The sequence below is a fragment of the Hyperolius riggenbachi genome, chromosome 10 (genome assembly GCF_040937935.1).
Source record: "Hyperolius riggenbachi isolate aHypRig1 chromosome 10, aHypRig1.pri, whole genome shotgun sequence".
Taxonomy (NCBI): domain Eukaryota; kingdom Metazoa; phylum Chordata; class Amphibia; order Anura; family Hyperoliidae; genus Hyperolius; species Hyperolius riggenbachi.
The window spans coordinates 232,365,688-232,391,569 of NC_090655.1; the positions used below are offsets into that span (position 1 = coordinate 232,365,688).

General features: G+C 46.4%; 2 protein-coding genes across 2 annotated transcripts in view; one reads left to right on the forward strand and one right to left on the reverse strand.

Moving 5' to 3' along the window:
* The window catches only part of LOC137534811 (large ribosomal subunit protein eL33-like), a 243,047-nt gene that overhangs the window by 135,381 nt on the left and 81,784 nt on the right, over window positions 1-25,882 (forward strand). The window lies entirely within an intron of this gene.
* LOC137534810 (large ribosomal subunit protein eL34) lies at window positions 1,947-18,715 on the reverse strand. Its single transcript, XM_068256465.1, has 5 exons — window positions 18,690-18,715; window positions 16,660-16,733; window positions 15,241-15,340; window positions 11,284-11,387; window positions 1,947-2,086 (listed from the first exon to the last, which is right to left on the reverse strand). Exons 2-5 carry the CDS (start codon window positions 16,722-16,724, stop codon window positions 2,002-2,004), a joined length of 354 nt encoding a protein of 117 aa, XP_068112566.1. The 5' UTR covers window positions 16,725-16,733; window positions 18,690-18,715; the 3' UTR covers window positions 1,947-2,001.

Here is a 25,882-nt window from a genome sequence, read left to right on the forward strand (position 1 = left end):
TGCCCGCTGCGAGTTATACTCTGCACTGAGCTCCCGGCGGCTAGCCCAAGCTTACCGCCAGGGAGTTTTAAGGGGAAAAAGTATGCTATGTGGCTTGAGAGCTTACACATACATAAGCTTAGTCTGTGTATTTGCTGGAGGTGGGGTTTTTTTATTTGCTGGAGGTGGGGTTTTTTTTGTTACCCTTTATACACAGGACAGGTGTTGCTTGGGTCAGCTTTCTCTAACTATGTGAGTATACAATGGTCTTAAAAAGAATATCCGAGGTAAAAAAAACATTAAAGTTAAAGAGGGCCCTAGGTGGGCTCAAAAAATGCAAAAAAATAAGAATAAAGTAGACTACCTGATCCACAGGGCTGAGCGGATCAGATAGCCACAAAAAACGCTGCTCCTGTGTGCTGCAATGGCCCACTTCCACGACTTCTGGATCACGACGCTGCGCTGTCTCTCACAGCGTGCCGGGAGAGGAACGCCCCTAGCTAGTGTTTTGAACAGGGAATTCCTCTCCCCTGTATTTACCTCCAAGTTAGCCCCGGTTCACATCTGCGTTTTTTTGCGGAATGTATACTGTACAAACGGAACGGTCCCTAGATCGCAAATTGCTGCAGGCCTTAATTTTCCAGACTGTTCTGCCCAGCGGAAGGGGACCGGACAAAGAAACAGACTGTTCCACCACTTCCACGGTGGATGGAGATGTGGGGGCGAGAACCTGAGCGGTGGGAGGGTGAAGCCGGCAGGTGGGTGAGGGAGGGTAAAATACACACCTAATGCTCTTTTGAAGCCGGCGTTAGAGGCTTCCTTCTTCCACGCCATGTGACTAGTAACATGACGCGCTGTGTAGTCACAGCAGAACAAGAGGAAGCCTCTACGGATGGCTGCAAAAGAGCATTAGGTATTTATATTTGTTGGCAAACTGAGTGAAAACTGATCCGATCGAATGTTGATCAGATCAGTTTTCACTTTCCGTTTGGCAGTGTGCACAGGGCCATCCGGATCCGGTGAAGCAGAGACCGGATCCACTCACCAGATCAGTTGCCTCTTGCTGCTAAACTCGGGGGGGCTATAGTGTGGCGGGATAGAGATTGGCGGTTGGTTGACACAGAGCCATGTCATTAGGCAGAGGACATGCCTCTGTGTCCCATCTGACCCCCCCCCCCCCCCCGAAGATCCACCTCAGGTTCTCTTTAAGCCTTACCCAATAATCTGCATGGACATCCGTTTGGCCACAATCCAGTCCAGTATGGGTTACAACTGGAAGAAGTTGCCTTTTCTTGAACCGGATCTACTGTGCCCCACACATGCGCAGTCTCTCAATGGCGCCGCTCTGGCATCTGCACAGCACAGAAATCATTTAATTGATGAGCCAGAGCAGCGTAAATGAGACTTGTGCATGCACAGGCCAGAGGAGATCCGGTTCAAAAGGACAACAGAGGCATCTTGTCTTCTGAGAGCTCACATACAGTAAGTTACTCCCATTTATAGCCCAAGGAATCGGGTAAAATACCTGGCAAACACATTGCAGTTTTTAGTTATTGTCTGATACAAGACAATTAAAATTTTTAATGGGGAGGTAAGTTCACCTCTAGCTCCCATTAAACTTTTTTTTCTGTAGAACATTTTAATCTTCCTGGCACCTGTCTTACCCTTTATCAATTGCAAATTGTCCACCCCTGGAGCCTCTGACCTACAGAAAGCGACTTCTAAACCCGAGTGGGCTCGGGTCTAATCTCCCCACTTGCCAATACAGTGGTTTGAACTGTTGTGGGCTCTCGATTTTTCTTTTGTCTCTAGAAGCTGTATCTCCAGTGAGAGATGATCTGTACATACATTGTGGCTGAGTGCGCATATTTCCTTTCTGATCTCTTGGTGTAACAAGGAGTGACCCTTTCATTTCAGCACAATGCAGTTATCAACCAACTATAGTTTGTAGCAGAAAATCCACACAGTTTGTGACAAAATGTACAAGAATATTTATTCAGGAGTTGAGCAGTACAAGGGATTTTATTTTGTCTTCTGGCTCTGTGCTTGAGCCTTAAGTACTTTCACCACGATCTTCTGTTCCTCGATGAGGAAGGCCCTCTTGATTCTGTAAAAGAAGAATTTTGTCAAAAAGACATTCTTTAAACTTAATGCAAATCTATCAGAAACCTGCGAAGCAAAAAACAGTGTGTGAAGCCATCTTAAGTTACACCTGTATGTGTGTTATATAACCCTGTAACTGACTGGCAGGCAACTGGTGAGGAGGACAGCGTCACAACTAGGGATAAGGAATGGTCAATGAGAGGTTAAAGTGGATCAGAGATAAAAACTTTTACTCATTGCATAGTTGTGTTCATTTGATATAGTTTATAGGGCATTCCTCAAGCGAAATACATTTTTTGTTTTAATACTCAAATTCCCTATAAAAAACAACAACTAACCAAGCCTCGCCCACAGCTCCTTTTGTGCCTTGGCACTTTTAGAGCAATGTAGCAAGGGCTTATGGGAGCTCAGTCTGAGCAGGAGGTGGTAAGTAGCCAGAGATTTCAGAGGCAGAGGAGGAGGGAGAGTGCAACATACTTACATTAAAGAGGAACTGAACTCAGAAAATGTAAAAAGAGCATTGAAATCCATGTAAGAAATTCCAGGCAAAAACAGTACAATAAATGTACAAAAATGTGTTAACTATATAATATACGTTTAATCCATAAACCCCACCCCCTGTGACGTTGTCTGCCGCGGCAGCCCTGCTAGCTCGCAAAGGGCATTGGGAGAAGACCTTCTGTTTATGCAAATTCTGCCTTCCAAGTCAATACCTCCTGAGACGTTCTGCTGCTATTGTTGACAGTGCACATCATCAGCAGGCGCTTCCTGTGAAGACCGACATCACAGCTATAGCACACACATCCCTGTCCCGTTCTGTGCTGCTTGCTGTCCCCTCTGCCTCCCCATTGCAGATCAGCGCTGCCAGCTGTCCCCAGAAGACATTGGCCAGTGCAGTGTGTGCGGGGACAAACCACTTTTACCAGAGGGGAGGGGATTTGGTACAAGCTGCTACTTGTAAAAATAAATATACTTAGATCAGGCTGGAGCCTGATATACATTTCCCATTCCCTCCTGCTTGGGCATTTACAGCTCTGCTGTCTAACAAGCTGATAACAGAACTGCAGAGTCCTAGAATGTAAGCACGTCCAGCTTCCCCCCCTCCCCCCGGGAAAGTGAAGAAGCTAGGAAGAGGAGAGATACACAGACACACGTGCAGGGGAGACAGTGTGTTAGAGTGCTGTGAGCTGGAGGTGCTGCTGAATGTATGCAATATGTGTATGGACCTGTGTATGAATGGTGGCTGCTTGTGTGTATGCATTGTGTGCTGTGAGTTGGAGGTGCTGCCATATGTATGCAATGTGTGCATATGTATGGACCTGTGAATGAATGGCTGCTTCCACGTATAAAACGCTGCTTGTGTATGGTGTGTGTGTGTGCGTGCGATGCATGTACACATGAGATACATAGAGATAGAGCTATAAATAGAGATATATATTGTACTTATATAGAGAATGTTTCACCCTCCCTCGTGTCCAGTGTAGCACCCCTCTTTCAGCCCCATATAGAGCATGGCCAATAACCCCCCCACAATATTAAAGGGTGGTTGATATAATCAAAGAAGTGGGTCCCCCCTTTATCCACTCCTCCCTCCCCATCCCATAGTCGGTTTTGTGACACCAAGAAACAGTTTATCTCGGCACCTGAAGTGTAGCTCATGAGTTGGGCACTGCTATAGTCCACGGCATTTGCACAGGGTAATTCGGGTACTGACCCTCGGCGGACCCCAAATTACTTTTCCCTCCAAGTTGCTATGACTTGGAGGGGGAATCATATTTAGCGGCTCACGCTGCGCCCAACTCACCGCCATAGATGGTGAACTAGCTGCAGTGTGTGCTGATCTTTGTTACCTCAATTATATACAGTATAAGCTGTTATGCTGGGCATACATGGTTCGTTTTATATTATCAATCGAGCCCCGCTCGTCCCCGGATCGAGCGCGGTATCGATCCGCCGCGGTGATCGGCCACGTTGGATATTATCAATCAAGCCATCAGCAGCTCGATTGATAAGAACTATCGCGCCGTGTATGCTCAGCAAAAGGTGTTAAGCTGGCCATACACTGGCCCGATTTGCCGCCGTTTCGACAGCAGATTCGATCACTGGGATCGAGTCTGCTGCCAATTGTTCGCGCTACACGCCGAATTTCGATCCATTCCGTCCGATCCCGTCGATCGCGCCGTGCGGAAAATAAGCGTCGATCGCCCGCGGGTAAAGAGCGCATCGCTAGCGGCGTTCGAGTGCCCGACGACCGACGCAATAGAGCTGCAATACATTACCTGCTCCGCCGGAGCGACTCCCGGGTCTCCGCTCTTCTTCTCCGCTCTGGTCTGGTCTCCGACATGCTTCCCTTCTTCCTGTCCCGGCAGAAGGTTTAAACAGTAGAGGGCGCTCTACTGTTTAAACTTCCCCCAGACAGGAAGAAGGGAAGCAAGCCGGAGACCAGACCAGAGCGGAGAAGAAGAGCGGAGACCCGGGAGTCGTGCCGGCGGAGCAGGTAATGTATGTGGGATGGGGGGAAGCGGCGGCAGCACCACCACCAAATCTGTTTGCAGTAAAGGTAGCCATACGATCCCTCTCTGATCAGATTCGATCAGATAGGGATCTGTCTGTTGGTCGAATCTGATGGCAAATTGACCAGTGTATGGCTACCTTTACTCTGTGGCTGTACTGATAGTAAACTAGCTGCAGTGTGTGCTGATCTCTGCTACCTCCAGAATGTACAGTATAAGCTTGTACTCTGGCCCTGTACTGATAGTAATCTAGCTGCAGCATGTGCTGATCTTTGCTACCTCCACTATGTACAGTGTAAGCTGTTACTCCTGTTACTCTGTGCCTGTACTAATAGTAATCTAGCTGCAATGTGTGCTGATCTCTAATTTCTCTAATGTGCACAGTATCATCTGTGACTATGTGCCTGTACTGATCGTAAACTAGCTGCAGTGTGTGCTGATCTTTGCTACCTCCAGAATTTACAGTATAAGCTGGTACTCTGGGCCTGTACTAATAGTAAACTAGCTGCAGTGTGTGATAATTCCTGCCACCCCCAGTATGTACAGTATGAGACAAGACACATTTATATTAGGCCTGAAAGATAAATTGAATTTAAATCGAAATCGCGATCACCAAGATCACAATTTCAGAATCGTCAAAGCGGCAAATATCGCGATCACGTCATTTCCACATGGGGAAGTTTGAACAAGTGGCTTCAAACTTTCCTTAAGTACCAGTGCGTGCGGCCCGCAGCGTTGGACATACCTTCCATCCTCTATCGCGCTCTGCCGCCTCTTGTGCTTGCCAAAACTTCGGGTTCCTGTATGTCACATGATATACAGGAAGTATTCCGTGCATTAGAGCCTGCAGGAGGCAAAGTGGATAGATGGGCATCGCTGGACTCGTGCTGGAAGCTATGTCCAAAACTGATGCAACTTGGAGGACAGAGGAGGCACAGAGAGAGACACAGCAGACACAGAGGGGGCACACAGGATACACAGGGGGCACAGAGAGAAACAGTGGGCACAGAGACACAAAGGAGGCAAGAGAGAGACCCAGAGGCAAAGGGGGCACAAGGAGAGAGGGGGACAGAGGGGGAACAAACAGGCACAAAGGGGGGGGAACAAAGCTTGATTTGAAGGAAATCGTGAATCGAAATCGTAATTTTGGACAGAAATCGCTCAATTCAATTTTTTCCCAAAATCGTTCAGGCCTAATTTATATCATGCTTTTTTTCCTGGCAGACTCAAAGCTCCAGAATTTCAGCTACTAGGACGCGCACTATAGGCACTAGCAGTGTTAGGGAGTGTTTGCCCAAGGTCTCCTACTGAGTAGATCAAGCTTACTGAACTTGAAGAGCCAAGATTCTAACACAGGTCTCCTGTGTCAGAGGCAGAGCCCTTAAGTACACTATCCAGCCACTACAAGCTGCTACCCTGTGCCTGTACTGATAGTAAACTAGCGCGTGCGTGCGTGTGTGTGTGTGTGTGTTGGGGGGGGGGGGATACGCCTCTGGCAGGTGTAAATAGAGCCTAAGAGAGGTTTGGCGCTTCACAGTGTAAAAAGGACTGAACAAGTTTTTCCCTGAAAAAACATGAATACATATATATATGCTTCACTGTTAATGCTTCGCTCTATATAAAACTAAACAAATGTCCACTAAAAACATATAACAGTCCTTTTTACACTATGAAGCGCCAAACCTCTCATAGTGTTATGTGAACTGATAACGAGAGGGGGAGATTGTGTATCTAAAAGGGTTGCTTTTTGGCAAAAAATGTTTTTCCTGAAATAAGCAAGAGTGAAGTAATATCAGTGAAGCATATGCGTGCTGTCATTTTTTTAGTGGACATTTGGTCAGTTTTATAAAGAGTGAAGCATTAACAGTGAAGCATATATATTTATTATTTTTTGGGGAAAAAGCTGTTCAGTCTTTTTTACACTGTGAAGCGCCAAACCTCTCTTAAGTGTGTATGTGAATTGATAACAAGAGGGGGCCATCGTGTATTTAAAAGGGTTGTTTTTTGGCAAAACAACGTTTTTCCTGAAATTAGCAAGAGTGAAGTAATATCAGTGAAGCATATGCGTGCCTGTCATTTTTTCTTTAGTGGACATATGGTGAGTGTTATTAAGAGTGAAGCATTAACAGTGAAGCATATATATTTAGATATGATTTTTTTGGGGAAAAAACCTGTTCAGTCTTTACACTGTGAAGCGCCAAACCTCTCTTTGGCCTGGTGCACCCCAAAAACCGCTAGCAGATCCGCAAAATGCTAGCAGATTTTGAAACGCTTTTTCTTATTTTTCTGCAGCGTTTCAGCTAGCGTTTTGCGGTTTTGTGTAGCGGTTTTGGTGTAGTAGATTTCATGTATTGTTACAGTAAAGCTGTTACTGAACAGCTACTGTAACAAAAACCGCCTGGCAAACCGCTCTGAACTGCCGTTTTTCAGAGCGGTTTGCGTTTTTCCTATACTTAACATTGAGGCAGAAACGCATCCGCAATCCAAAATCTGCAGCAGCCCGGGAGTATGCGTTTCTGCAAAACGCCTCCCGCTCTGGTGTGCACCAGCCCATTGAAATACATTACCCTAGCAGATCCGCACCCGCAAGCGGATCGCAAACTGCAGCCGAACCGCTCTGGTGTGCACTAGGCCTTAGTGTGTATGAGAGCTGGGAGGATCACCGACCTGAATCACGAGTGATTCAAATGAGGCATAATTAGCCCATGCACTATGTACTGGTAGGAGAAGGGAGGCTGGCAGGGGGTGGTGACATAAGAGTGGATTCCCTCTGTCAAGCTACCTACAGGAGAGGACAAGGGTGGCTGGATGATGTAAGAGAGGATTCCCCCTGCGTGACACTTACAAGGAGGAGAAGGGGGGGGGGGGGGGGTGTTTGACATAAGAGTGGATTCCCTCTGCAGTTTTACCCCCCTACCTCTGCCGGACAGGATATGAAAAGGGAGAGCTGCATGACTACAGGACACAATATGGGATCTGGCACAAAACGAATGGGGAGAGCTACAGGATGACAGCACAAAATCTCACACTGCAGGAGGCATAGTTAGAGAAAAATACTTTATCAAGGCATGTGCCCGTACAGTGCAGGGCAGCAGCAGAAGCCACAGCTGTCACTTTCCTGTAACAGGGCGACTAATGATGACCTGATGACACTGGGCTGTAAATCTCATTCTGAGGGCGTGAATGGGCATGTCTAACTCCAACTGTAACACTGCCCACAGAATCACTCTGCACCTCCCATGGAGTGAAAGCTGCAAAATGGAGGGAGAGAGCTGCAAAATGGAGCCTGCCATTCTCTTTTATTCATAGTTGTATTGCACAAATATATATATACTTTTATATTGCCCTTCACAAGTGTTTTGTGTCTAATCATTAATTTGAAAGGGATAAGGAAGCTCAATTTATTGACTTTTTTTTGGTTCAGTTCCTCTTTAAAAGGACTGTATTATTAAAAATATTTACATAGAAAATGTAGATTTCTCCCAAGTATACCATATGTGTACATTCTTTTTCCCCCCTCTTGCTGTCACAGCAGTGAGAATCTGACAGATTTGGCATGTTTTGTACAAGTCCATTTCCTTATCTGGTATTTATTTACAAAAGCACTGAATGATCCTTCCTCAGTCCAATTGCCAAGACAGTGTGCAAATGAATAAGGAGTCTGACCGGCATCTTTATATACAGTGGGTTGCAAAAGTATTCGGCCCCCTTGAAGTTTTCCACATTTTGTCACATTAGTGCCACAAACATGCATCAATTTTATTGGAATTCCATGTGAAAGACCAATACAAAGTGGTGTACATGTGAGAAGTGGATCAAAAACCATACATCATTCCAAACATTTTTTACAAATAAATAACTGCAAAAGTGGGGTGTGCGTAATTATTCGGCCCCCTGAGTCAATACTTTGTAGAACCACCTTTTGCTGCAATTACAGCTGCCAGTCTTTTAGGGTATGTCTCTACCAGCTTTGCACATCCAGAGACTGAAATCCTTGCCCATTCTTCTTTGCAAAACAGCTCCAGCTCAGTCAGATTAGATGGACAGCGTTTGTGAAAAGCAGTTTTCACATCTTGCCACAGATTCTCGATTGGATTTAGATCTGGACTTTGACTGAGCCATTCTAACACACAGATATGTTTTGTTTTAAACCATTCCATTGTTGCCCTGGCTTTATGTTTAGGGTCATTATCCTGCTGGAAGGTGAACCTCCGCCCCAGTCTCAAGTCTTTTGCAGTCTCCAAGAGGTTTTCTTCCAAGTTTGCCCTGTATTTGGCTCCATCCATCTTCCCATCAACTCTGACCAGCTTCCCTGTCCCTGCTGAAGAGATGCACCCCCCGAGCATGATGCTGCCACCACCATATTTGACTGTGGGGATGGTGTGTTCAGAGTGATGTGCAGTGTTAGTTTTCTGCCACACAGCGTTTTGCATTTTGGCCAAAAAGTTCCATTTTGGTCTCATCTGACCAGAGCACCTTCTTCCACATAGTTGCTGTGTCCCCCACATGGCTTGTGGCAAACTGCAAACTGGACTTCTTATGCTTTCTGTTAACAATGCCTTTCTTCTTGCCACTCTTCCATAAAGGCCAACTTTGTTCAGTGCATGACTAATTGGTTAAGGGCTCTGCCTCTGACACAGGAGACCAGGGTTCGAATCTCGGCTCTGCCTGTTCAGTAAGCCAGCACTAATTCAGTAGGAGACCTTTGGCAAGTCTCCCTTACACTGCTACTGCCAATAGAGCGCGCCCTAGTGGCTGCTGCTCTGCTCTGGCGCTTTGAGTCCGCAAGGAGAAAAGCGCAATATAAATGTTATTTGTCTTGTCTTGTCTTGTCTAATAGTTGTCCTATGGACAGAGTCTCCCACCTGAGCTGTAGCTCTCTGCAGCTCGTCCAGAGTCACCATGGGCATCTTGACTGCATTTCTGATCAGTGCTCGCCTTGTTTGGCCTGTGAGTTCAGGTGGATGGCCTTGTCTTGGTAGGTGTACAGTTGTGCCATACTCCTTTCATTTCTGAATGATCGCTTGAACAGGGCTCCGTGGGATGTTCAAGGCTTTGGAAATCTTTTTGTAGGCTAAGCCTGCTTTAAATTTCTCAATAACTTGATCCCTGAACTGTCTTGTGTGTTCTTTGGCCTTCACGGTGTTGTTGCTCCCAATATTCTCTTAGACAACCTCTGAGGCCCTCACAGAGCAGCTGTATTTGTACTGACATTAGATTACACACAGGTGCACTCTATTTAGTCATTAGCACTCATCAGGCAATGTCTATAGGCAACTGACTGCACTCAGATCAAAGGGAGCCGAATAATTATGCACACACCACTTTGCAGTTATTTATTTGTAAAAAATGTTTGGAATCATGTATGATTTCCGTTCCACTTCTCATGTGTACACCACTTTGTGTTGGTCTTTCATGTGGAATTCCAATAAAATTGATTCAGGTTTGTGGCAGTAATATGACAAAATGTGGAAAACTTCAAGGGGGCCGAATACTTTTGCAACCCACTGTAAATTCTTTCCAGGGAGGACTTTTGTACAGAATACAGAAGATACTGATAAACCCCCATGAGGAGATGGACGAGTAAAAATGTGTCAGATTTTTACTGCCTACTTGTAAACAACAGCAATACACAATAGGAAGAGTGTTATTTCGAGTGCATTTTACTCTGGGAGAAATATATAATTTATATGTATGCATTTTAAATTTTAATTTCTTTACTTTGCAATAGTGGTACCTTAGAGTGTACATAGAGACAAAGTACTGCTGCATTATGCTAGGTACACGCCATACAATTTTCTGGCAGATTTACCTGCCAAATCGATTATTTTCAACATGCCCAATCTGAATTTCAATCGGTTTTTCTAATCGATTTCCATAAAAGTGAATGGAAATTGATTGGAAAATTGATCGAAATTCAGATTGGACAAGTTGGAAATAATCGATCAGGCACGTAAATGTGCCAGAAAATTGTATGGTATGTACCTAGCATTACACTTACTTGGGGATTCCTCCAGTCCATGCAGGCTGATGGTTACCTTGCTGTCCTCCCTGGCTTGTGTGTTCTGTGGTCAGCGCCCCCTGCGGCCGGGAGCTTTCTGCATCTGCGCAGTGCTACTGCATAGGCAGGCAAGATGTGGGCGATGAAGCACGACTGACCAAATCACTAAAACTGACCACGGGACATCGCAGAAGCCTGGATAAAATCTTTCCTCACCCCGATTAACATTCTTAAATGTATAAATGCTGGTGACATCTTTACTGCTGGCAGGTGCAGCTCTGCAAAATGTTTACTGTATATTCCAAAGTCAGTAGAAAAACCTGCCTCCCAGAATGCTCTGAAAGGAAAATTCTGCATAGCTAAACAGCCTAGGCTAAGCTTTACTGGGAGGGCGGGGTTACATACCAATATACAGCAATATATTGATACAGGAAGTGTTTCTGATGCTGAAACCAGGATAATTAATGTAAAAGTTATTTTAATGGCAAGCAATTATTCCAAAACAGAAAATGAATGAACCAAGTTGGGAAGCTAGGTTTTTTGAATGGATGACGTTTTGTAAAAATGGGCATGTTGAAACTGGACATGCAGCGCAGATGAAGAATCACCCATATGAATGATCTGTGCATATTTACAGAACAGCAAAGCACATGTAACTTCATAAAAAGCATTGAGAGAAGCCGTTACCTGTCACGAACACATTTAGCACACATGGACCCTCCATAAGCTCTGCTGACGTGCTTCTTGGTCTTCGACAGCCTCATGAGCACCTTAGGTCTGACTGCTCGGATCTAAAGATATATCAAAAATATAACAGCAAATTAGGCATAACAGCGAATTAGGCAATCAAGCCTTGGTGGAGAATCTGGACACTTGCAAATAATGTTCCATTTGGACAAGAATTGCTTAAAGGAAACCTGAGCCCCCCCCCCCCCCCCCCCCCCCAAAAAAAAAAAGAGAGTCTTGCAGGGCTGTGGAGTCGGAGTCGAGGCAATTTTGGGGAGTCAGGGTCAGGAGTTGGATGATTTTTGTACAAAATCCACAGCCCTGTTAAGTATTAGACTAAGGAGTCCGAGTCATTTTGTGTACCCGGAGTCGTGGTTTCATAAACTCGTCAGAGTCAGAAGATTTTTGTACTGACTCCACAGCCCTGGATTCTCGGCCAGAACATCCACCTAGCACCCACTGTTGCCACGCAGGGACCCCCGTAACATATCCGACAAGAGCTTGAGGATATTGAGGCTTGGCTCTTCTTGAAGTGTACCTCAGTCAGAGGAAAGAATCAGCTTACCTGGGGCTTCCTCCTGCCCTATGAACTCTGTTGACTCCCTCCCCATCAGCTATCTTCCTCTGTAAAAGGCCCAATAATAAAGCTTCAGTGGCGGAAGCTTGGCACATGCTGTGGGAGAGCAAAGGGAGCATGTGCGCAGCCTGACTGAAGCCCTATTACAGGGGGCTATTACAGTAAAACTGAGCCACTGGGGAGGACAGCAACGGAGGCAACAGAGTTCATGTGGCCAGAAGACCAAGTAAGTATCGATTCTTCACTTTACTCCATCTCAGGTTCCCTTTAATGCACGAGAGTGGCCACACTTCGCCTTTGCGAGTACAGCCTTGCTTGTGCATGAAGAGAAGCACGGTCGTGACCTTCAAAAGGGTCCCAGGCAGCGGTGGTGGTCTGGAGGATCTAGAGCAGTCAGTCTTTAACCTTTTCGCCCTGGAGGAACCCTTCGAATAATTTTGGGATCTCATGGAACCCCTGTATTAGCCGAGGGAATTTGTTTCACAGTTAGTACAATCTTTAAAAGAAGGTGTGGCTAAAAACTTTATAAACAGCCTCTTTGTTAAGCCCCATTCCATGTTCCTCCTCAATAGTGTTCCCTGTTATACAGTAGTAGCCTGTGTTAATGTTTCTTATTATACTAATTGTGCTAATTTATACTGACTCCCAACTGGGGCAAGAGAACCACAAACAAGGAATCAAAGCAATTTAAAATAATATTTTGTGATTGCTTTGATTAATTAAAGCAGACCAGAACTCAGAACTTCCTCTCTGCTCTTAAAGATAAGTAACAGCATAATAATATTTTAGGAAAAGCATTTCTTTGCTACAGCTGATACAAATCCTGCAATAAATCTGCTGCATGTACTTCCTGCTTTCATGGAAGCAGGCATAGGGTTAACATAGGGTTTACCCTCTACTAATGATAATATAGGGTAAACATCCTGTGCTCTCCCCAAAATGTTTTCCCAGCCGGGTGGCATGAAAAAAGTAGCCGGGAGGGGCGCGACTGGGGGAATGCAGGGCTGACGCAGTTCTGCTTACAGCTTAGAGGTTGAGGAAATGGACCAATGTTAGTCTGGTGCTTACCAAAATTAGCCAGATGGAGCCCCCGGTTAAAAGAGCATGGGGAGAACACTGCTTTGTTAACCAATTAGCTGCTCTGCCATGGCAGCCAGCTGACTCAGCTGAGATCAAATTACATCTTGTGATTGGTCACAGATGAGGGTGAGTTAGAAGAGACTTAACTCGCTGAATACATAGAGGGTGCATTTTCCTAGGTTTTCCTTCTGTCCTGTTCAGGTCCACTTTAACGGTTTATTACTTATGGGCCTCTAAATCCTCACACTTTTGCTTTGCTCAATATTATGACACTGCTCTGTAAAAAAACATTTAGAATGATGAGTAGTCTTGTGAACTATTGACCTGTCCTCTGGAGAGAAGAAAATACAGGGACTGACAGTTGAGATAACAAGCTTCAGAAGAACAGAGCTCTCTGTGACTTTGAAAGTCATGGAGCTCAATGGCTTTTTTTTGCATAGATAACTGGAGTTTCTTAACTCTTCCTGTACTGGAAACAATATTAGACTTATGTCTCTGCTCCTAATGTTTTATTTCTTAGTTGTACTACACATACAAATCATCTTTTTTTTCTGCTTCAGTGTCTAGAGACTAACAACATTTTTAGCCTTCTTTCTTCTATCCTATAAGTTCCTATACCTGTTCTAATGTAGTCTGTCTTACTGCAGCCTTTCCTAGTTGCACAGTGGCTGCATTATCTCTGTTATATAATCTAATCTTTCTTTTGCTGGCTTTGTCGGCTGAGGCAGGAATGTGCTGCTCTGCTGTGATAGGCAGAAGCTATACACACCCTCTCCAAGCCCCCTCCAGGCTCTGTACAAGTCACAGACTGAGCTTCTCTCAGTCTATCACATGCTGGTTAACAGCCATGTTTTTTGTTTGTAAACACTGCCTAAAACTGGCAATTACAAGCCAGGATTGCAGCAGGGAGTGGCAAAAACAGCACAGAGGGGCCCAGGAGAACATAATTAATAGAATGGTGTGCTTTTTATTGTAAAAATGTTAGAGTACAGATTCTCTTTCAGATCCAGTATTCCATGAGCTCAAAGGATACCTGTACACATGCTCAGTTCTGGTCTAAGTTTATTATAACATGTACATTACTTTATTGTAGGTCAGATAGGACCCATTGTTTTCCAGCTTGCCTGTTTATATACAGTCCCTGCCCTTACTTTGATGAGAGCTGAAAATGCTCATCACTGCTACCGACAAAATATTTCAATTAATGGAACGTAATTTCAAGAAACCCTTCTAAAAACCATACATGGATTCTGCTATAAGCCAGAAAGCTCTTTATTGGATGTGACACAGTACAGCACGCATGTGAACGGATCTGTTTGTTCAGTTTCGGCGGGTGGGACTGAAGACTCTGCAGCACAAAATTTTTCCAGATACAGAGTGTCGACGCCACAGATGCCAATGGAATCTGTGAAAGCCTGTAAGAATAGACAGTGTCCAATCTCACTAGGCTGGTGCAAGCTGCACGCATCTTGCCACTTTTTACTCCCATCTTCTGTCGCTGCTGTTCGGGTCCACTGAAGGGTAGACGTGCCAGTATACAGACCAGAGCCACGGCAGAAGCATTGGTTTCCTCACTGCATTGCAACAGACCAATAGGAATCCTCTCACTAAGGGATGTGTGGAGGAAACCCATTCAGACACGTGGAGAACATACAAACTCCAAGCAGATAGTGCCCTTGCTGGGATTCGAAGCAGAGACCCAGTGAGAATGCTATCCACTACACCACATTGATGCCCGTGCAATGCACTTGGACACTGCAGGGACCACAGAGTATCCTGACCTGAGCGGACCTGCTGCGAACGCACTGCTGTGCATCCGGGACAGTGTGAACCCAGCCTTAAGGCTCGTACACACACCAAACAAAATGCACAACACAAACAGACACGTCTTTCAACACACTGACCAACTAAACTCATTTACATACTGTGTGCGCGCAAGCGTCACGATAGTATGCACATTAGCATTCAGTTACAACACATCGTTCAAAACGCAGCCACCTGCACAATATCAGCCCAACTGTCGTGTGAGTTGATCTACAGGATGGATCGGGCAAGCCACCTGATATCACTCGCTCTTGTTTTCCACACATATGTGGAAAAATCATGCCCGATTGTCCAACAATCAGACGGTTTAGCGTGTGTATGGACCTTCAGAATAAAGTAAACATCATAAACAGGACATTATGGATTATCTGCCCTATTTGCTTATCAGTCAGTGGTGCTGAAATTACAACTGATGCAAAAGCAAAAGACACACTTACACCACGGAGTCTTCCTGGGCAGATGCCACATCCGGATTTAGGGGCCTTGCCAACTTTCTTGGTGTACAGGTAAACTATTCTGTTTCCTGGAGTTCGTGACCTACAGAAAAAGAAGTGGTTATACAAAAGCTGTTAGAGTAATCATCAGAGATCAATCGTATGCTTTTTTTGGCTTGCATGCAAATGGTACACAGCCTGAAATTGAGCTAATCAACGGCACTTGCCAAGTCTCCATTTCAAACGTAAAAGGTGAGAGGATGACAGTTATTTCCATTTAAACAAAGCACATTGCCTTGCTGTCCTGCATCTAATACTTTTAGCCACAGCCCCTGAACAAGCATGCAAATCAGGTGCTCTGGCTGTAGATGAACTGAATTAGATGCAGGCTTGTTTCAAGTGTGTGATTGATTTACACCCTACTGACCAGAACGACCAGCAGGATTTCCAGGCAACTGGTATTGTTTAAAGTGGACCTGAACTCTTGCACAGGACAGAAGGAAAACATAGAAATGCACCCTGTATGTATTAAGAGAGTTTAGCCCAGGCATGGGCAAACTTGGCCCACCAGCTGTTAAGGAACTACAAGTCCCACAATGCATTGCAGAAGTCTGACAGCCACAGTCATGACTCAAAGGCAAATGCATTGTGGGACTTGTAGTTCTATAACAGCTGGAGGGCCGAATTTGCCATGCCTGTCATTTGATCCCTCAGCTGTCTGCCACAGCAGAGAGCTAATTGATAAACACAGGATGTCAACAATATTTCTGCTTCCATGAAAGTAGGAAGTCCTCACACATTTATTGCAGGATTTGTATTCAGCTGTAACAAATGTTTTTCTTTAAAGGTTATTATGCTGTTTCAGGGTTTGAGGTTTTTTTTTTTATAAAGTTAACCTGAAGTGACCCTAATGTGAAAAAACTAGATCCATTACCTAACGAGGGATGCTCCAGAGGTTTCCCGTGCCCTCCTGGAGACCAGCGTGGCTGCCTGGGACCCTGCTGAAGAGTGTGACTGTGCTCCTCTTCCTGTGTGAGCGGGGCCACGCTGCACATGTAGCACGGCTGCATCTGCACATTAGCACTGAGGAGCTTATGCATGAACTCTAGCTTACTGCACAGGCGCGGCCGTACTCTTGCAGGCGCAGTATGGTAATGCACATGCAGGAAGAGGAGCGCAGTTGTGATCAAAATCCAAACAAAGCTCTTGGCAGATTTTCGTAGGGGGTCTGTGCGTGGCAATGGTGGTGGCCAGGAGGGCGTAGAAAGCCTCTGCAGGATCCAGAGGCTTTCCTCTTAAGTATCTAGTTTTTATAATTATTTTTGCATCGGGTACACTAACAAAATTTGCATCCAAGCCAGAAAAATTGGCATCTCTGTATCAGATGCAAAAAATAAATTACAGAATAGTGAAATTACTTACAGCCGGGTTTTATTTGAGGTCGTATTGTAGGACAGCCGACGACGGTAGGTCAGGCGTGGAGCCATGTCTGATATCTAGAGTAATAAAAGCAAAATGGTGAATAGGACATTTCAGAACAAGTCTATAAATAAACCAGACATAATATAAGTCATAGCGCACATATGAAGTCCAATATGAGCCTCAAACCCAGACTGTATAAGTCTGATGTTATCCCTTGACAAGCTGTCACAGGCCTGGTGCACACCAAGCGTTATGGTAGCGTTTTCAAAACCGCTGCCGCCTATGAAAAGGCTAGGCTAATGTATCTCAATGGGAAGGTGCACACCAGCGGTTTGAGGTTTTTAGCAAACTGCAAACGTGGCTCCTGCAGCGTTTTTATGGTTTGCAGATGCGTTTCTGCCTCAATGTAAAGTATAGGAAAAGCTCAAACCGCTCTGAAAAATGCTAGATTAGAGCGGTTTTCCAGGCGTTTTTGTTACAGTAGCTGTTCAGTAACAGCTTTACTGTAACAATATATGAAATCTGCTACCCAAAACGCTCCAAAAAAACGCTAGGCATATTTAGAGAATCTCTCTAAACATGTTTAGAATCGCTCTGAAAATCTGCTTCAGCGTTTTGCAGATCTGCTAGAGGTTTTTGGTGTGCACTGGGCCACAGTCCGTGATGCAGATAGCTTGTAGCATGTGTACCACCACCACACCCTCAAGATGGTGCCCTCACCGCTATATGTTGACCCTCTGCAAGATTGGGTCAGGGGCATGATGAGTCACAGGAAGTGAGGAAACTGGTAAAGCCAGGATGCAAGTATGTGGAACGCACAGATCGGAAGTGAGGTCAGTGTGATGCTTGACAGTTGAAGCCCAGTGGGACGGTGCAGCTGAGAGCCTGCCAGATAGTCCACGATCGGGGGTTGACCACGCAAAAACTCAGCACTACATTTTAAAGTCATGAGCATGTGAGTGTTCCATTATAATAATTTTATACAGTTTACACTATGGAGCCCATTTGTTTTTTTTGAAGTGCTTTTGGGCACCCCCTTAGTGCACGTTCACTTTAGAGAACTGCATACATAACAATTCTAGCACAACACCCTGTACAGCACAAAGTGATAAGATTGGCCACATAGTGTGGACTTCATTCACTTCAACCTACTGGAAACCTAGCAGTTGAAGAGGGTGAATAAACTAGCACTGGGTCCCTCTCCCTATCTAAAGGGGAGGGGTTACTTCTTGCTACTTATACTGAGGGGGCTACCTCTGACTACCAATACAGGAAGTGTATCTATACTGGGGACTACTTGGGGCCAATACTGGGGGTACCTCTGGCTATGGTTGCTGGAGAGTTACTTAATACTAGGGGGCTGGAAGGTCCAAGGTGATTTAAAAAAAAAATCTACTTACCTGGGGCTTCCTCCACCCAGTCAGCCGTCCTGTACCCTCACCACAGTTCTGGTGGCACCCAGTCCAGATGCCAACTTCACCAGGTCGGCATATACTGCGCTTCAGCGTGCAGCTCACAGAGTCGCACTGACATCATCCGGACTGTACTGCGCTGTACAGTCCAGATTACATCAGCGCAACTCAGAGAGCCGCTCACGCAGGCACAGTGGGCATCTTGCACCAGAGGGGACCCCGGGCCACCGGCAGGAAACTGAGCTGCAGCGAGGGCACAGGACAGCTATAAGGGACTGGTGGAAGCCCCAGGTAAGTAAATTTGTTTTTTAATCACCTCGGACCTTCCCTTTAAGATTGGTGTATGTGCGTCCCATGATTTCTAGCTACGCTGCTGATGGGTCCTGCAGGATATCTGCGCTCTGGAGTCAGAGCATTCCCCGGTCTCCGGCCAGGCTGACATTCCTGACTCGCTGCGCCCCTATCCCCCCGCGCATGCGCACAATATAGGCTCAGCCAGAGCGGCACCGGCCCGCTCACCGCACTGCAGCGTTTCCCGGTGCCATCGCCTCACCGCTAACCAGGATTACCCCGGATTACACATCCAGCTCACACCGCTACACAGAGAGGCAGCCATACCTGGTGCCGCCGTCACCGGAAGAGGACGGAAAGGGGACAGACTTTTCATTTGTCCCGCCCCTTTACCTCCGGAGACCCGTAGTACAGGAGCTGTAAAGAGATAAGTGCTGCCCTACGTCATCAAGAAAGACACACAAATAACAGCATGTATCTTACATGCAACGTATAGTAATGATTTTATTTGAATTGTAAACCAATACTGCGGTGGAAAGTAATATCGCACCCCAAAGAGTCAAGGATGACTGAAATGACGCCTCATTTCTCTCACGTCTTCTTCCGACACTGAAGCCATTGAGCTATGCCTATCCTATAGTACTGCTTTATAAGTGGAAAGATTGTATGTGAAAACATGTCCTCAGCTGTTATTGCCATGGGGTGTCCTTATCAGAGCGCCGTGATCCCAGCAAGACCATGCAGAGCAATATGAAATTAACAGCCACCAGTCCCTTACGCTTCAGTGTTCACATTGGGATCCTCACATCGGATCACCCAAGATGGGTGCATGCTGCACCTGGTAAGTTGGGCACCATCATAGGATGCAATTAGGCTATAGCGGCACCAAACAAATAATTTGGGCACAGCTGTAATTAGCATTTTTACATATAACATTCACTCTGCTGGCTCTCATATACATGGAGGTGGTAAGATTGGTCAATAAAAACTGGATGTGTGTATGCACCCTAATGCTGGTGATACACGGTACATTTCTGTACCTTGTATCCAGGGCCGACCCGCTCATGAGGCGGGGTGAAACTTTTGCCTCAGGCGGCACATTTCAAGGGGCGACATCCGCCCGTCGGTGGGTGCGGGGAGCCGGCCGCCGAGCTGGAGGGGTAGCGGGCAGGACGGGGGTATTGGGCCTAGCGGCGGGGAGGGGGGTCGGACACCCCCCCCCCCCCCTCCCTCACCTAGGTCCCCCGATCTGCGCTCCCCTCCAGCCTTAAATAGATCAGAAGCAGTCGCTACTCGTAAGAGGCACGGGCGGGGAGGACTCACCTCTTCCTCGCTCGATCCAGCGTGCGCTCCACTGACGTCACTTCTTGCAACGCCGCCCACTGTATTGTAAGTGGACGGCCGCGACGTTGCAGGAAGTGACGTCAGTGGAGCGCACGCTGGATCGAGCGAGGAAGAGGTGAGTCCTCCCCGCCTGTGCCTCTTACGAGTAGCGGCTGCTTCTGATCTATTTAAGGCTGGAGGGGAGCGCAGATCGGGGGACCCAGGCGAGGGAGGGGGGTCCGACCCCCCTCCCCGCCGCTAGGCCCAATACCCCCGTCCTGCCCGCTACCCCTCCAGCTCGGCAGCGGAGGGGGGGGGGGGGGGGCAGCAGCAGCAATAATTTTTTCAAAATTTGCCTCAGGCAGCAAACAGTCTAGGGCCGGCCCTGCGTGTATTGACCAGCTGATCCGGCCAGCTGATAATATTCAGCTGGCCCGATCATGCTGCTCGATCCCAGCCGGCGGACAATGGCAGGGAATCGAGCGGTGATAAGGAAGCCCCGGTGGGGACGAGCGGCAATCGATACGAGCGGGGATGCGCTGGCTCGATCCGGCGCATAAAACGTGCCGAGTATGCCCGGCATTAAAGGGAACCTGAAGCAGTAAAATTATTTAAAATAAACACATGAAGTAGCTGCAAATGCATATTACATACTATCCTCACTTTCAGCTCATCTCAGAGGCTCACCATTTTCTTCTTACAAAGATCCCTTCCAGTTCTGACAAGATTTTGTCAGAGCTGAAATATACCAGTTGCTGTCAGTTACAACTGAATGTGCAAAGTAATGTACATTTCCCTGAGGCTCAAGTGGTTGATATTACAGTGTCCAATGCCCAGGAAGCTGTTATGGGGTAATGGCCATTTTTAAGATGGAGGACGGAGAATTCCATTGATCACAGTGGACAAATGGGACACAGGAGAGGAGAAAGAGATTGAGGAGTAGACTACACAGGAGGTGAGTATGACCTGTGTGTGGTTATTTTGACTTTTTATTTTCAGTTCAGGTTTCCTTAACCTTCTTGCCGGTTATCCCGAGCTCAGCTCGGGATAACCTGCGCAGAAGGATTTCTCCGGCCCCGCTGGGCCGATTTTCAAAATTTTCTTTTTACTGCATGCAGCTAGCACTTTGCTAGCTGCATGCATATCCCGATTCGCCGCTACCCGCCGCGCCACCCCCCTCCAGACCCCTTGCGCAGCCTGGCCAATCAGTACCAGGCAGCGCTGTGGGGTGGATCGGGATTCCCTCTGGCGTCCGTGACGTCATCCCGCCTGGTCGCCATGGCAACCGGGGAAGCCCAGCAGGAAATCCCTTTCTGAACGGGATTTCCGGCTTACTCTGATCGCCGAAGGCGATCGGAGTGGGTAGGGGAATGCCACTTGTCAGCGGCTATCATGTAGCGAGCCCTGGGCTCGCTACATGATTTAAGAAAAAGAAAAATTTAAAAAAAAGTGCTGCGCTGCCCCCTTGCCGTCAGAATTGGAACGGCAAGGGGGTTAAAGAGAACCAGAGATGTAGAATTTTTTTTTATACATACCTGGGGCTTCCTCCAGCCCCATAAGCCTGGATCGCTCCCACGCCGCCGTCCTCCGCTGCCTCTATCCGCCGGCACTAGATCCCGTACTCCCGGCCAGTCGAGGCAAGCGCACTGCGTAACTGCCGGCGGACGCGGCCAATTGTCCACATCACAGGGGCTCCCTCCATATACGTACGCATGTGCCTCCATACTGCGCAGGCGCATGCGTACGGATATGGAGGGAGCCCCTGTGATGAGGAAAATTGGCCGCATCCGCCGGAAGTGATGGGACCCGGTACCGGCAATAGAGGCAGTGGAGGACGGCGGCGTGGGAGCGATCCAGGCTTATGGGGCTGGAGGAAGCCCCAGGTATGTATAGTAACTTTTCCTATTTTTTAGTTTGCTTCGTCTGTGGTTCCCTTTAAGGGCCCTTTTACACTTAAAGGGGCGCTATGGCAAAAAATAAGTACATTTTTTCCAGAGTAAAATGAGCCATAAATTACTTTTCTCCTAGGTTTCAGTCACTTACAGTAGGTAGTAGAAATCTGACAGAAGTGACAGGTTTTGGACTAATCAGCAGCATTCCTATCATTGGGCGCAGGGGGGCATGGTGCACCAGGTGATTGACAGGCAAGGGAGTGTCGCCAAGCCCTCCAGCGGCAGAGTAGGAAGGAGAGGCAGTGGGGACAGAGGTGGGGAGGGGGCCAGAACCACCCCCTCCCTCACCTGAGTCCCCTCCTCTCTTCCCCATACCCCCCCCAAAAAAAAACATAGCGGCAGCAAGGAGGCATGGCGGGCAGAGGATTACTTACCTTCTAACGTCTGCGTTCCAAGCGCTGGAGCACAGCGTCCCCTCGTTACAGGTCTCCACCTTCAATGCCGCCCACTGTGCTTCCGCTAATCAGGAAGCACAATGGGCAGCATTGAAGGTGGAAACCTGTGATGACGGGAACACTGCGTTCCAGCGCTTAGAACACGGAAGTTAGTTGAGTAATCACCAGCCCGCCGCGCCTGCTGAGCCTCCTTGCCGCTGCTATTCTGGAAGGGCAGAGAGCAGAAGGAGGGGACCCAGGTGAGGGGCTTTCTGGCCCTCCTCCCCACCACTGTCCCAACTACCCCTCCTTCTAGCACTTCTTCCCCTCCTGGGGCAACTATGCTGGCTACACACACTGGGGGCAACTATGCTTGCTATACTGGGTGAAGCTATACTAGCTACACTGGGGGCAACTATACTAGTGCAACTATATTACCTATACTGGGGGCAACTATACTACGGACAACTATACTACCTATACTGGGGTGGGGGCAACTACATGGTGGGCCATTTATATGGATACACCTTAATAAAATGGGAATGGTTGGTGATATTAACTTCCTTTTTGTGGCACATTAGTATATGTGAGGGGGAAAACTTTTTAAGATGGGTGGTGAGTCTAGGGATGCTCATTCGGATTCCACGGAAATGCAATTTCCGAAATTCCGATCGGAAATTGCATTTCCGCATCGGAATGCGGAAATCGGTAATGCAAGTGCGTTAGGCGGATTTCCGCCGGAAATCGCGGAATTTTCCGCCGGAAATCGCGAAAATTCCACCTGACTTTAACATTGATTTTCTCAAAAACTATAAGTTCTTTTTGAAAACTTTTTTTTTGCATCTTGTTTAGAAGATTCTGTTTGGGGTTTTGCTAATAACCGTTAAATTCGGCAGATTTTTACTTTACTGTAATGTAGAATGCAGAAAATCTGCTTCTGCCTATTTTCTGCATTTACATTACAGGAAAAATCCGCCGACTTTAACGGTTAGTAGCAAAGCCCCCGTAAGTCCTAGAAACACCAAATTTTCAGGGTTTATTAAACTGAATCTTCTGAACAAGATGCAAAAAAAAGTTTTCAATATAGTTTTTGAGAAAATCAATGTTAAAGTCGGGCGGAATTTACGTGATTTCCGGCGGAAATTCCGCATTGGAAGGTGGAAATTGGTAGCGGAAAGCGGAATCGGTATTTGGCAATGGCGGAATGCGGAATTACAGTGGAATCGGAAATTGGCATTTCCGACCATCCCTACTTGTCAGGACAACAGAGTGTTTTTCTGTACAGGAAAAATCTGCACAGCAGAGCCATCAGAATTCGCACACCGCCTTGTGCATGCAATGTAATTAATAGGAAATTCGCATGCGTTTTCGCTATGCGAATATTACATGCAAATAAGCGTACGTTTTCGTATAAAATCAATGTAAGGGCCGTTTTGACTAGTGCGGTGCAATTTCTATGTGGTAAACACATAAACGAATTCACATGCACATGCAAATTTGAATGCAAATTTTTATGCAAATTCGCATGTATTTTTGCGTTCCTGTATAAGGATGTGAATTTAACTATATCAGTACCTGTGTGCCCTTACATTTATTATTCGGTATGCAAATCTGTATGCATAGAACGCATGCAGATTCGCTGTAGTGGAAACGGCCCTAAAAGCACACAGGTACTGACATGGTTAAAATTCGCATACTTACTAACATATGCGAAAACGTGCGCAAATGCGTTTCTGCATTTTCGCTAACAAACTCGCATTGCACAAGTGGAAACGGGCCCTTACAGTATGCCTATAACCACTACGCTGGTATACTCTACGTATGCTGGATACACACGTTGCGTTTTCCCGTGCGGTTCGCGGGATCGATTCCGTCGATTCGATTATTTCCAACATGTTTGATCGTGTTTCGATGGATACAGCCGTTGATTTTGAATATTAAGTATGCAAAATCGACGTCTGTATCCATGGAAACACGATCGAACATGATGGAAATAATCGAAACGACGGAATCGATCCCACCAATCGCACGGGAAAACGCAACGTGTCTATTCTTTGACAGTATAACAAAATGGTGGATGTGGTCCCCGACAACCTGGGAGTACATACCTCTGCCCTCAATGCTGAAGATTATGAATTATTACAAGCCAGGCTGGACTTTTGTAGGAAGAGCTGGTATAAATCAGAGATAGTACACCTGTCATCAAGAACAGCTGAGACCCCCTCACACATCCACCTGTATATAAACCAATGGGCTCAATTTTTTATAAAGTCAAAGTCGCATTTATCATTCAACTTATGGTGACAACAACATACCCCACACAAAACAATAGTCTGGCTACATAGATTCATTAGCAAAGTTCTGCACCTAAATATGTAACGTTAATCTTATAATCATTAGAAAATAAAGCTCCTCATAATCACAGTTGGCCAGTGCAATGCCTCATCATGGGACAGACCAAATGATTTGCATAGCTCCGCCTCCTTCTGACTGTATTAAATATGGCAGCCTTTCCATCTCACAGGCCACGCCTCCTCTGCCCTCAGACAGCCCATCCCAGGACTCAAGTCAGGTATGGACTATGGACAAGGCAGAGAGCCGTGATATACAGGCGGCGGGGAGCCCCAGAGAGTGGCAGCATCAATGTAAACAGCCATCTAGCGACAATCTGTGTGTCGCTAGCGTGACGGTTTTTATAAGGCGGACAGCAGAGCATGGGGGTGGGGCGGCTGGGGGCACAGTATAAGGACACAGAGGCTGGTGATAGTATGCAGAATGTGCATCTTTGTCCTATATGAATTGCAGAAACCCACCTTTGGCTCTCTTTAGGGCCCGTTTCCATTATCGCGAATCTGCATGCGTTTTCTGCACACAGATTCACATAACCAATACAAGTTAATTAGCCTGTTCCCACTTGTCAGGACAACAGAGTGTTTTTCTGTACAGGAAAAATCTGCACAGCAGAGCCATCAGAATTCGCACACCGCCTCGTGCATACAATATAATTAATAGGAAATTCGCATGCGTTTTCGCTATGCGAACTTTCCATGCAAATTTGCGTACATTTTCGCATAAAATCAATGTAAGGACCATTTCAACTACTGTGGTGCGATTTCTATGTGGAAAAAGCATAAACGAATTCACATGTGCATGCAAATTTGTATGCAAATTTTCATGCAAATTCGCATGCGTTTTCGCGTTCCTGTATAAGGATGCGAATTTAACTATATCAATGCCTGTGTGCTTTTCCATTTATTATTATGTGTGCGAATCTGCATGCATAAAACGTATGCAGATTCCCTGTAGTGGAAACGGGCCCTAAAAGCACACAGGCACTGACATGGTTAAATTCGCATACATACTAACATATGCAAAAACGTGCGCAAATTTGCTGCAGGTTTCTGCACGCAGATTCGCATAACCAATACAAGTTAATTAGCCTGTTTCCACTTGTCAGGACAACAGTGTTTTTCTGTACAAGAAAAATCTGCAGAGCACAGCCATCAGAATTAATAGGAAATTAACATGCGTTTTCGCTATGCAAATTTTCTATGAAAATTTGCGTACGTTTTCGCATAAATTCAATGTAAGGGCCTTTTTGGACTAGTGCAGTGCGATTTCTATGTGGAAAACGCATAAACGAATTCACATGGGCTTGCAAATTTTTATGCAAATTCGCATGCGTTTTCGCGTTCCTGTATAAGGATGCGAAAATAACTATATCAGTGCCCTTTGTGCTTTAACATTTATTATTAGGTATGCGAATCTGCATACATAAAACCCATGCACAGGGCCGGATTTGGGGAAAGGCCCCCAAGACTGGTGCCTAGGGCGCCAGAATCCACCAGAAGGTGAGGGGCGGGTGGTGACA

What these genes read in the sequence shown, in the direction of transcription:
- LOC137534810 (XM_068256465.1), bottom strand. Translation starts at nt 16,724, where the DNA reads ATGGCTCCACGCCTGACCTACCGTCGTCGGCTGTCCTACAATACGACC. An exon ending in ACCTCAAATAAAACCCGGCT is followed by an intron (nt 15,341 to 16,659) that starts GTAAGTAATTTC and finishes CTTTTTCTGTAG; the next exon opens with GTCACGAACTCCAGGAAACA. An exon ending in GCTAAATGTGTTCGTGACAG is followed by an intron (nt 2,087 to 11,283) that starts GTAACGGCTTCT and finishes CTTCTTTTACAG; the next exon opens with AATCAAGAGGGCCTTCCTCA.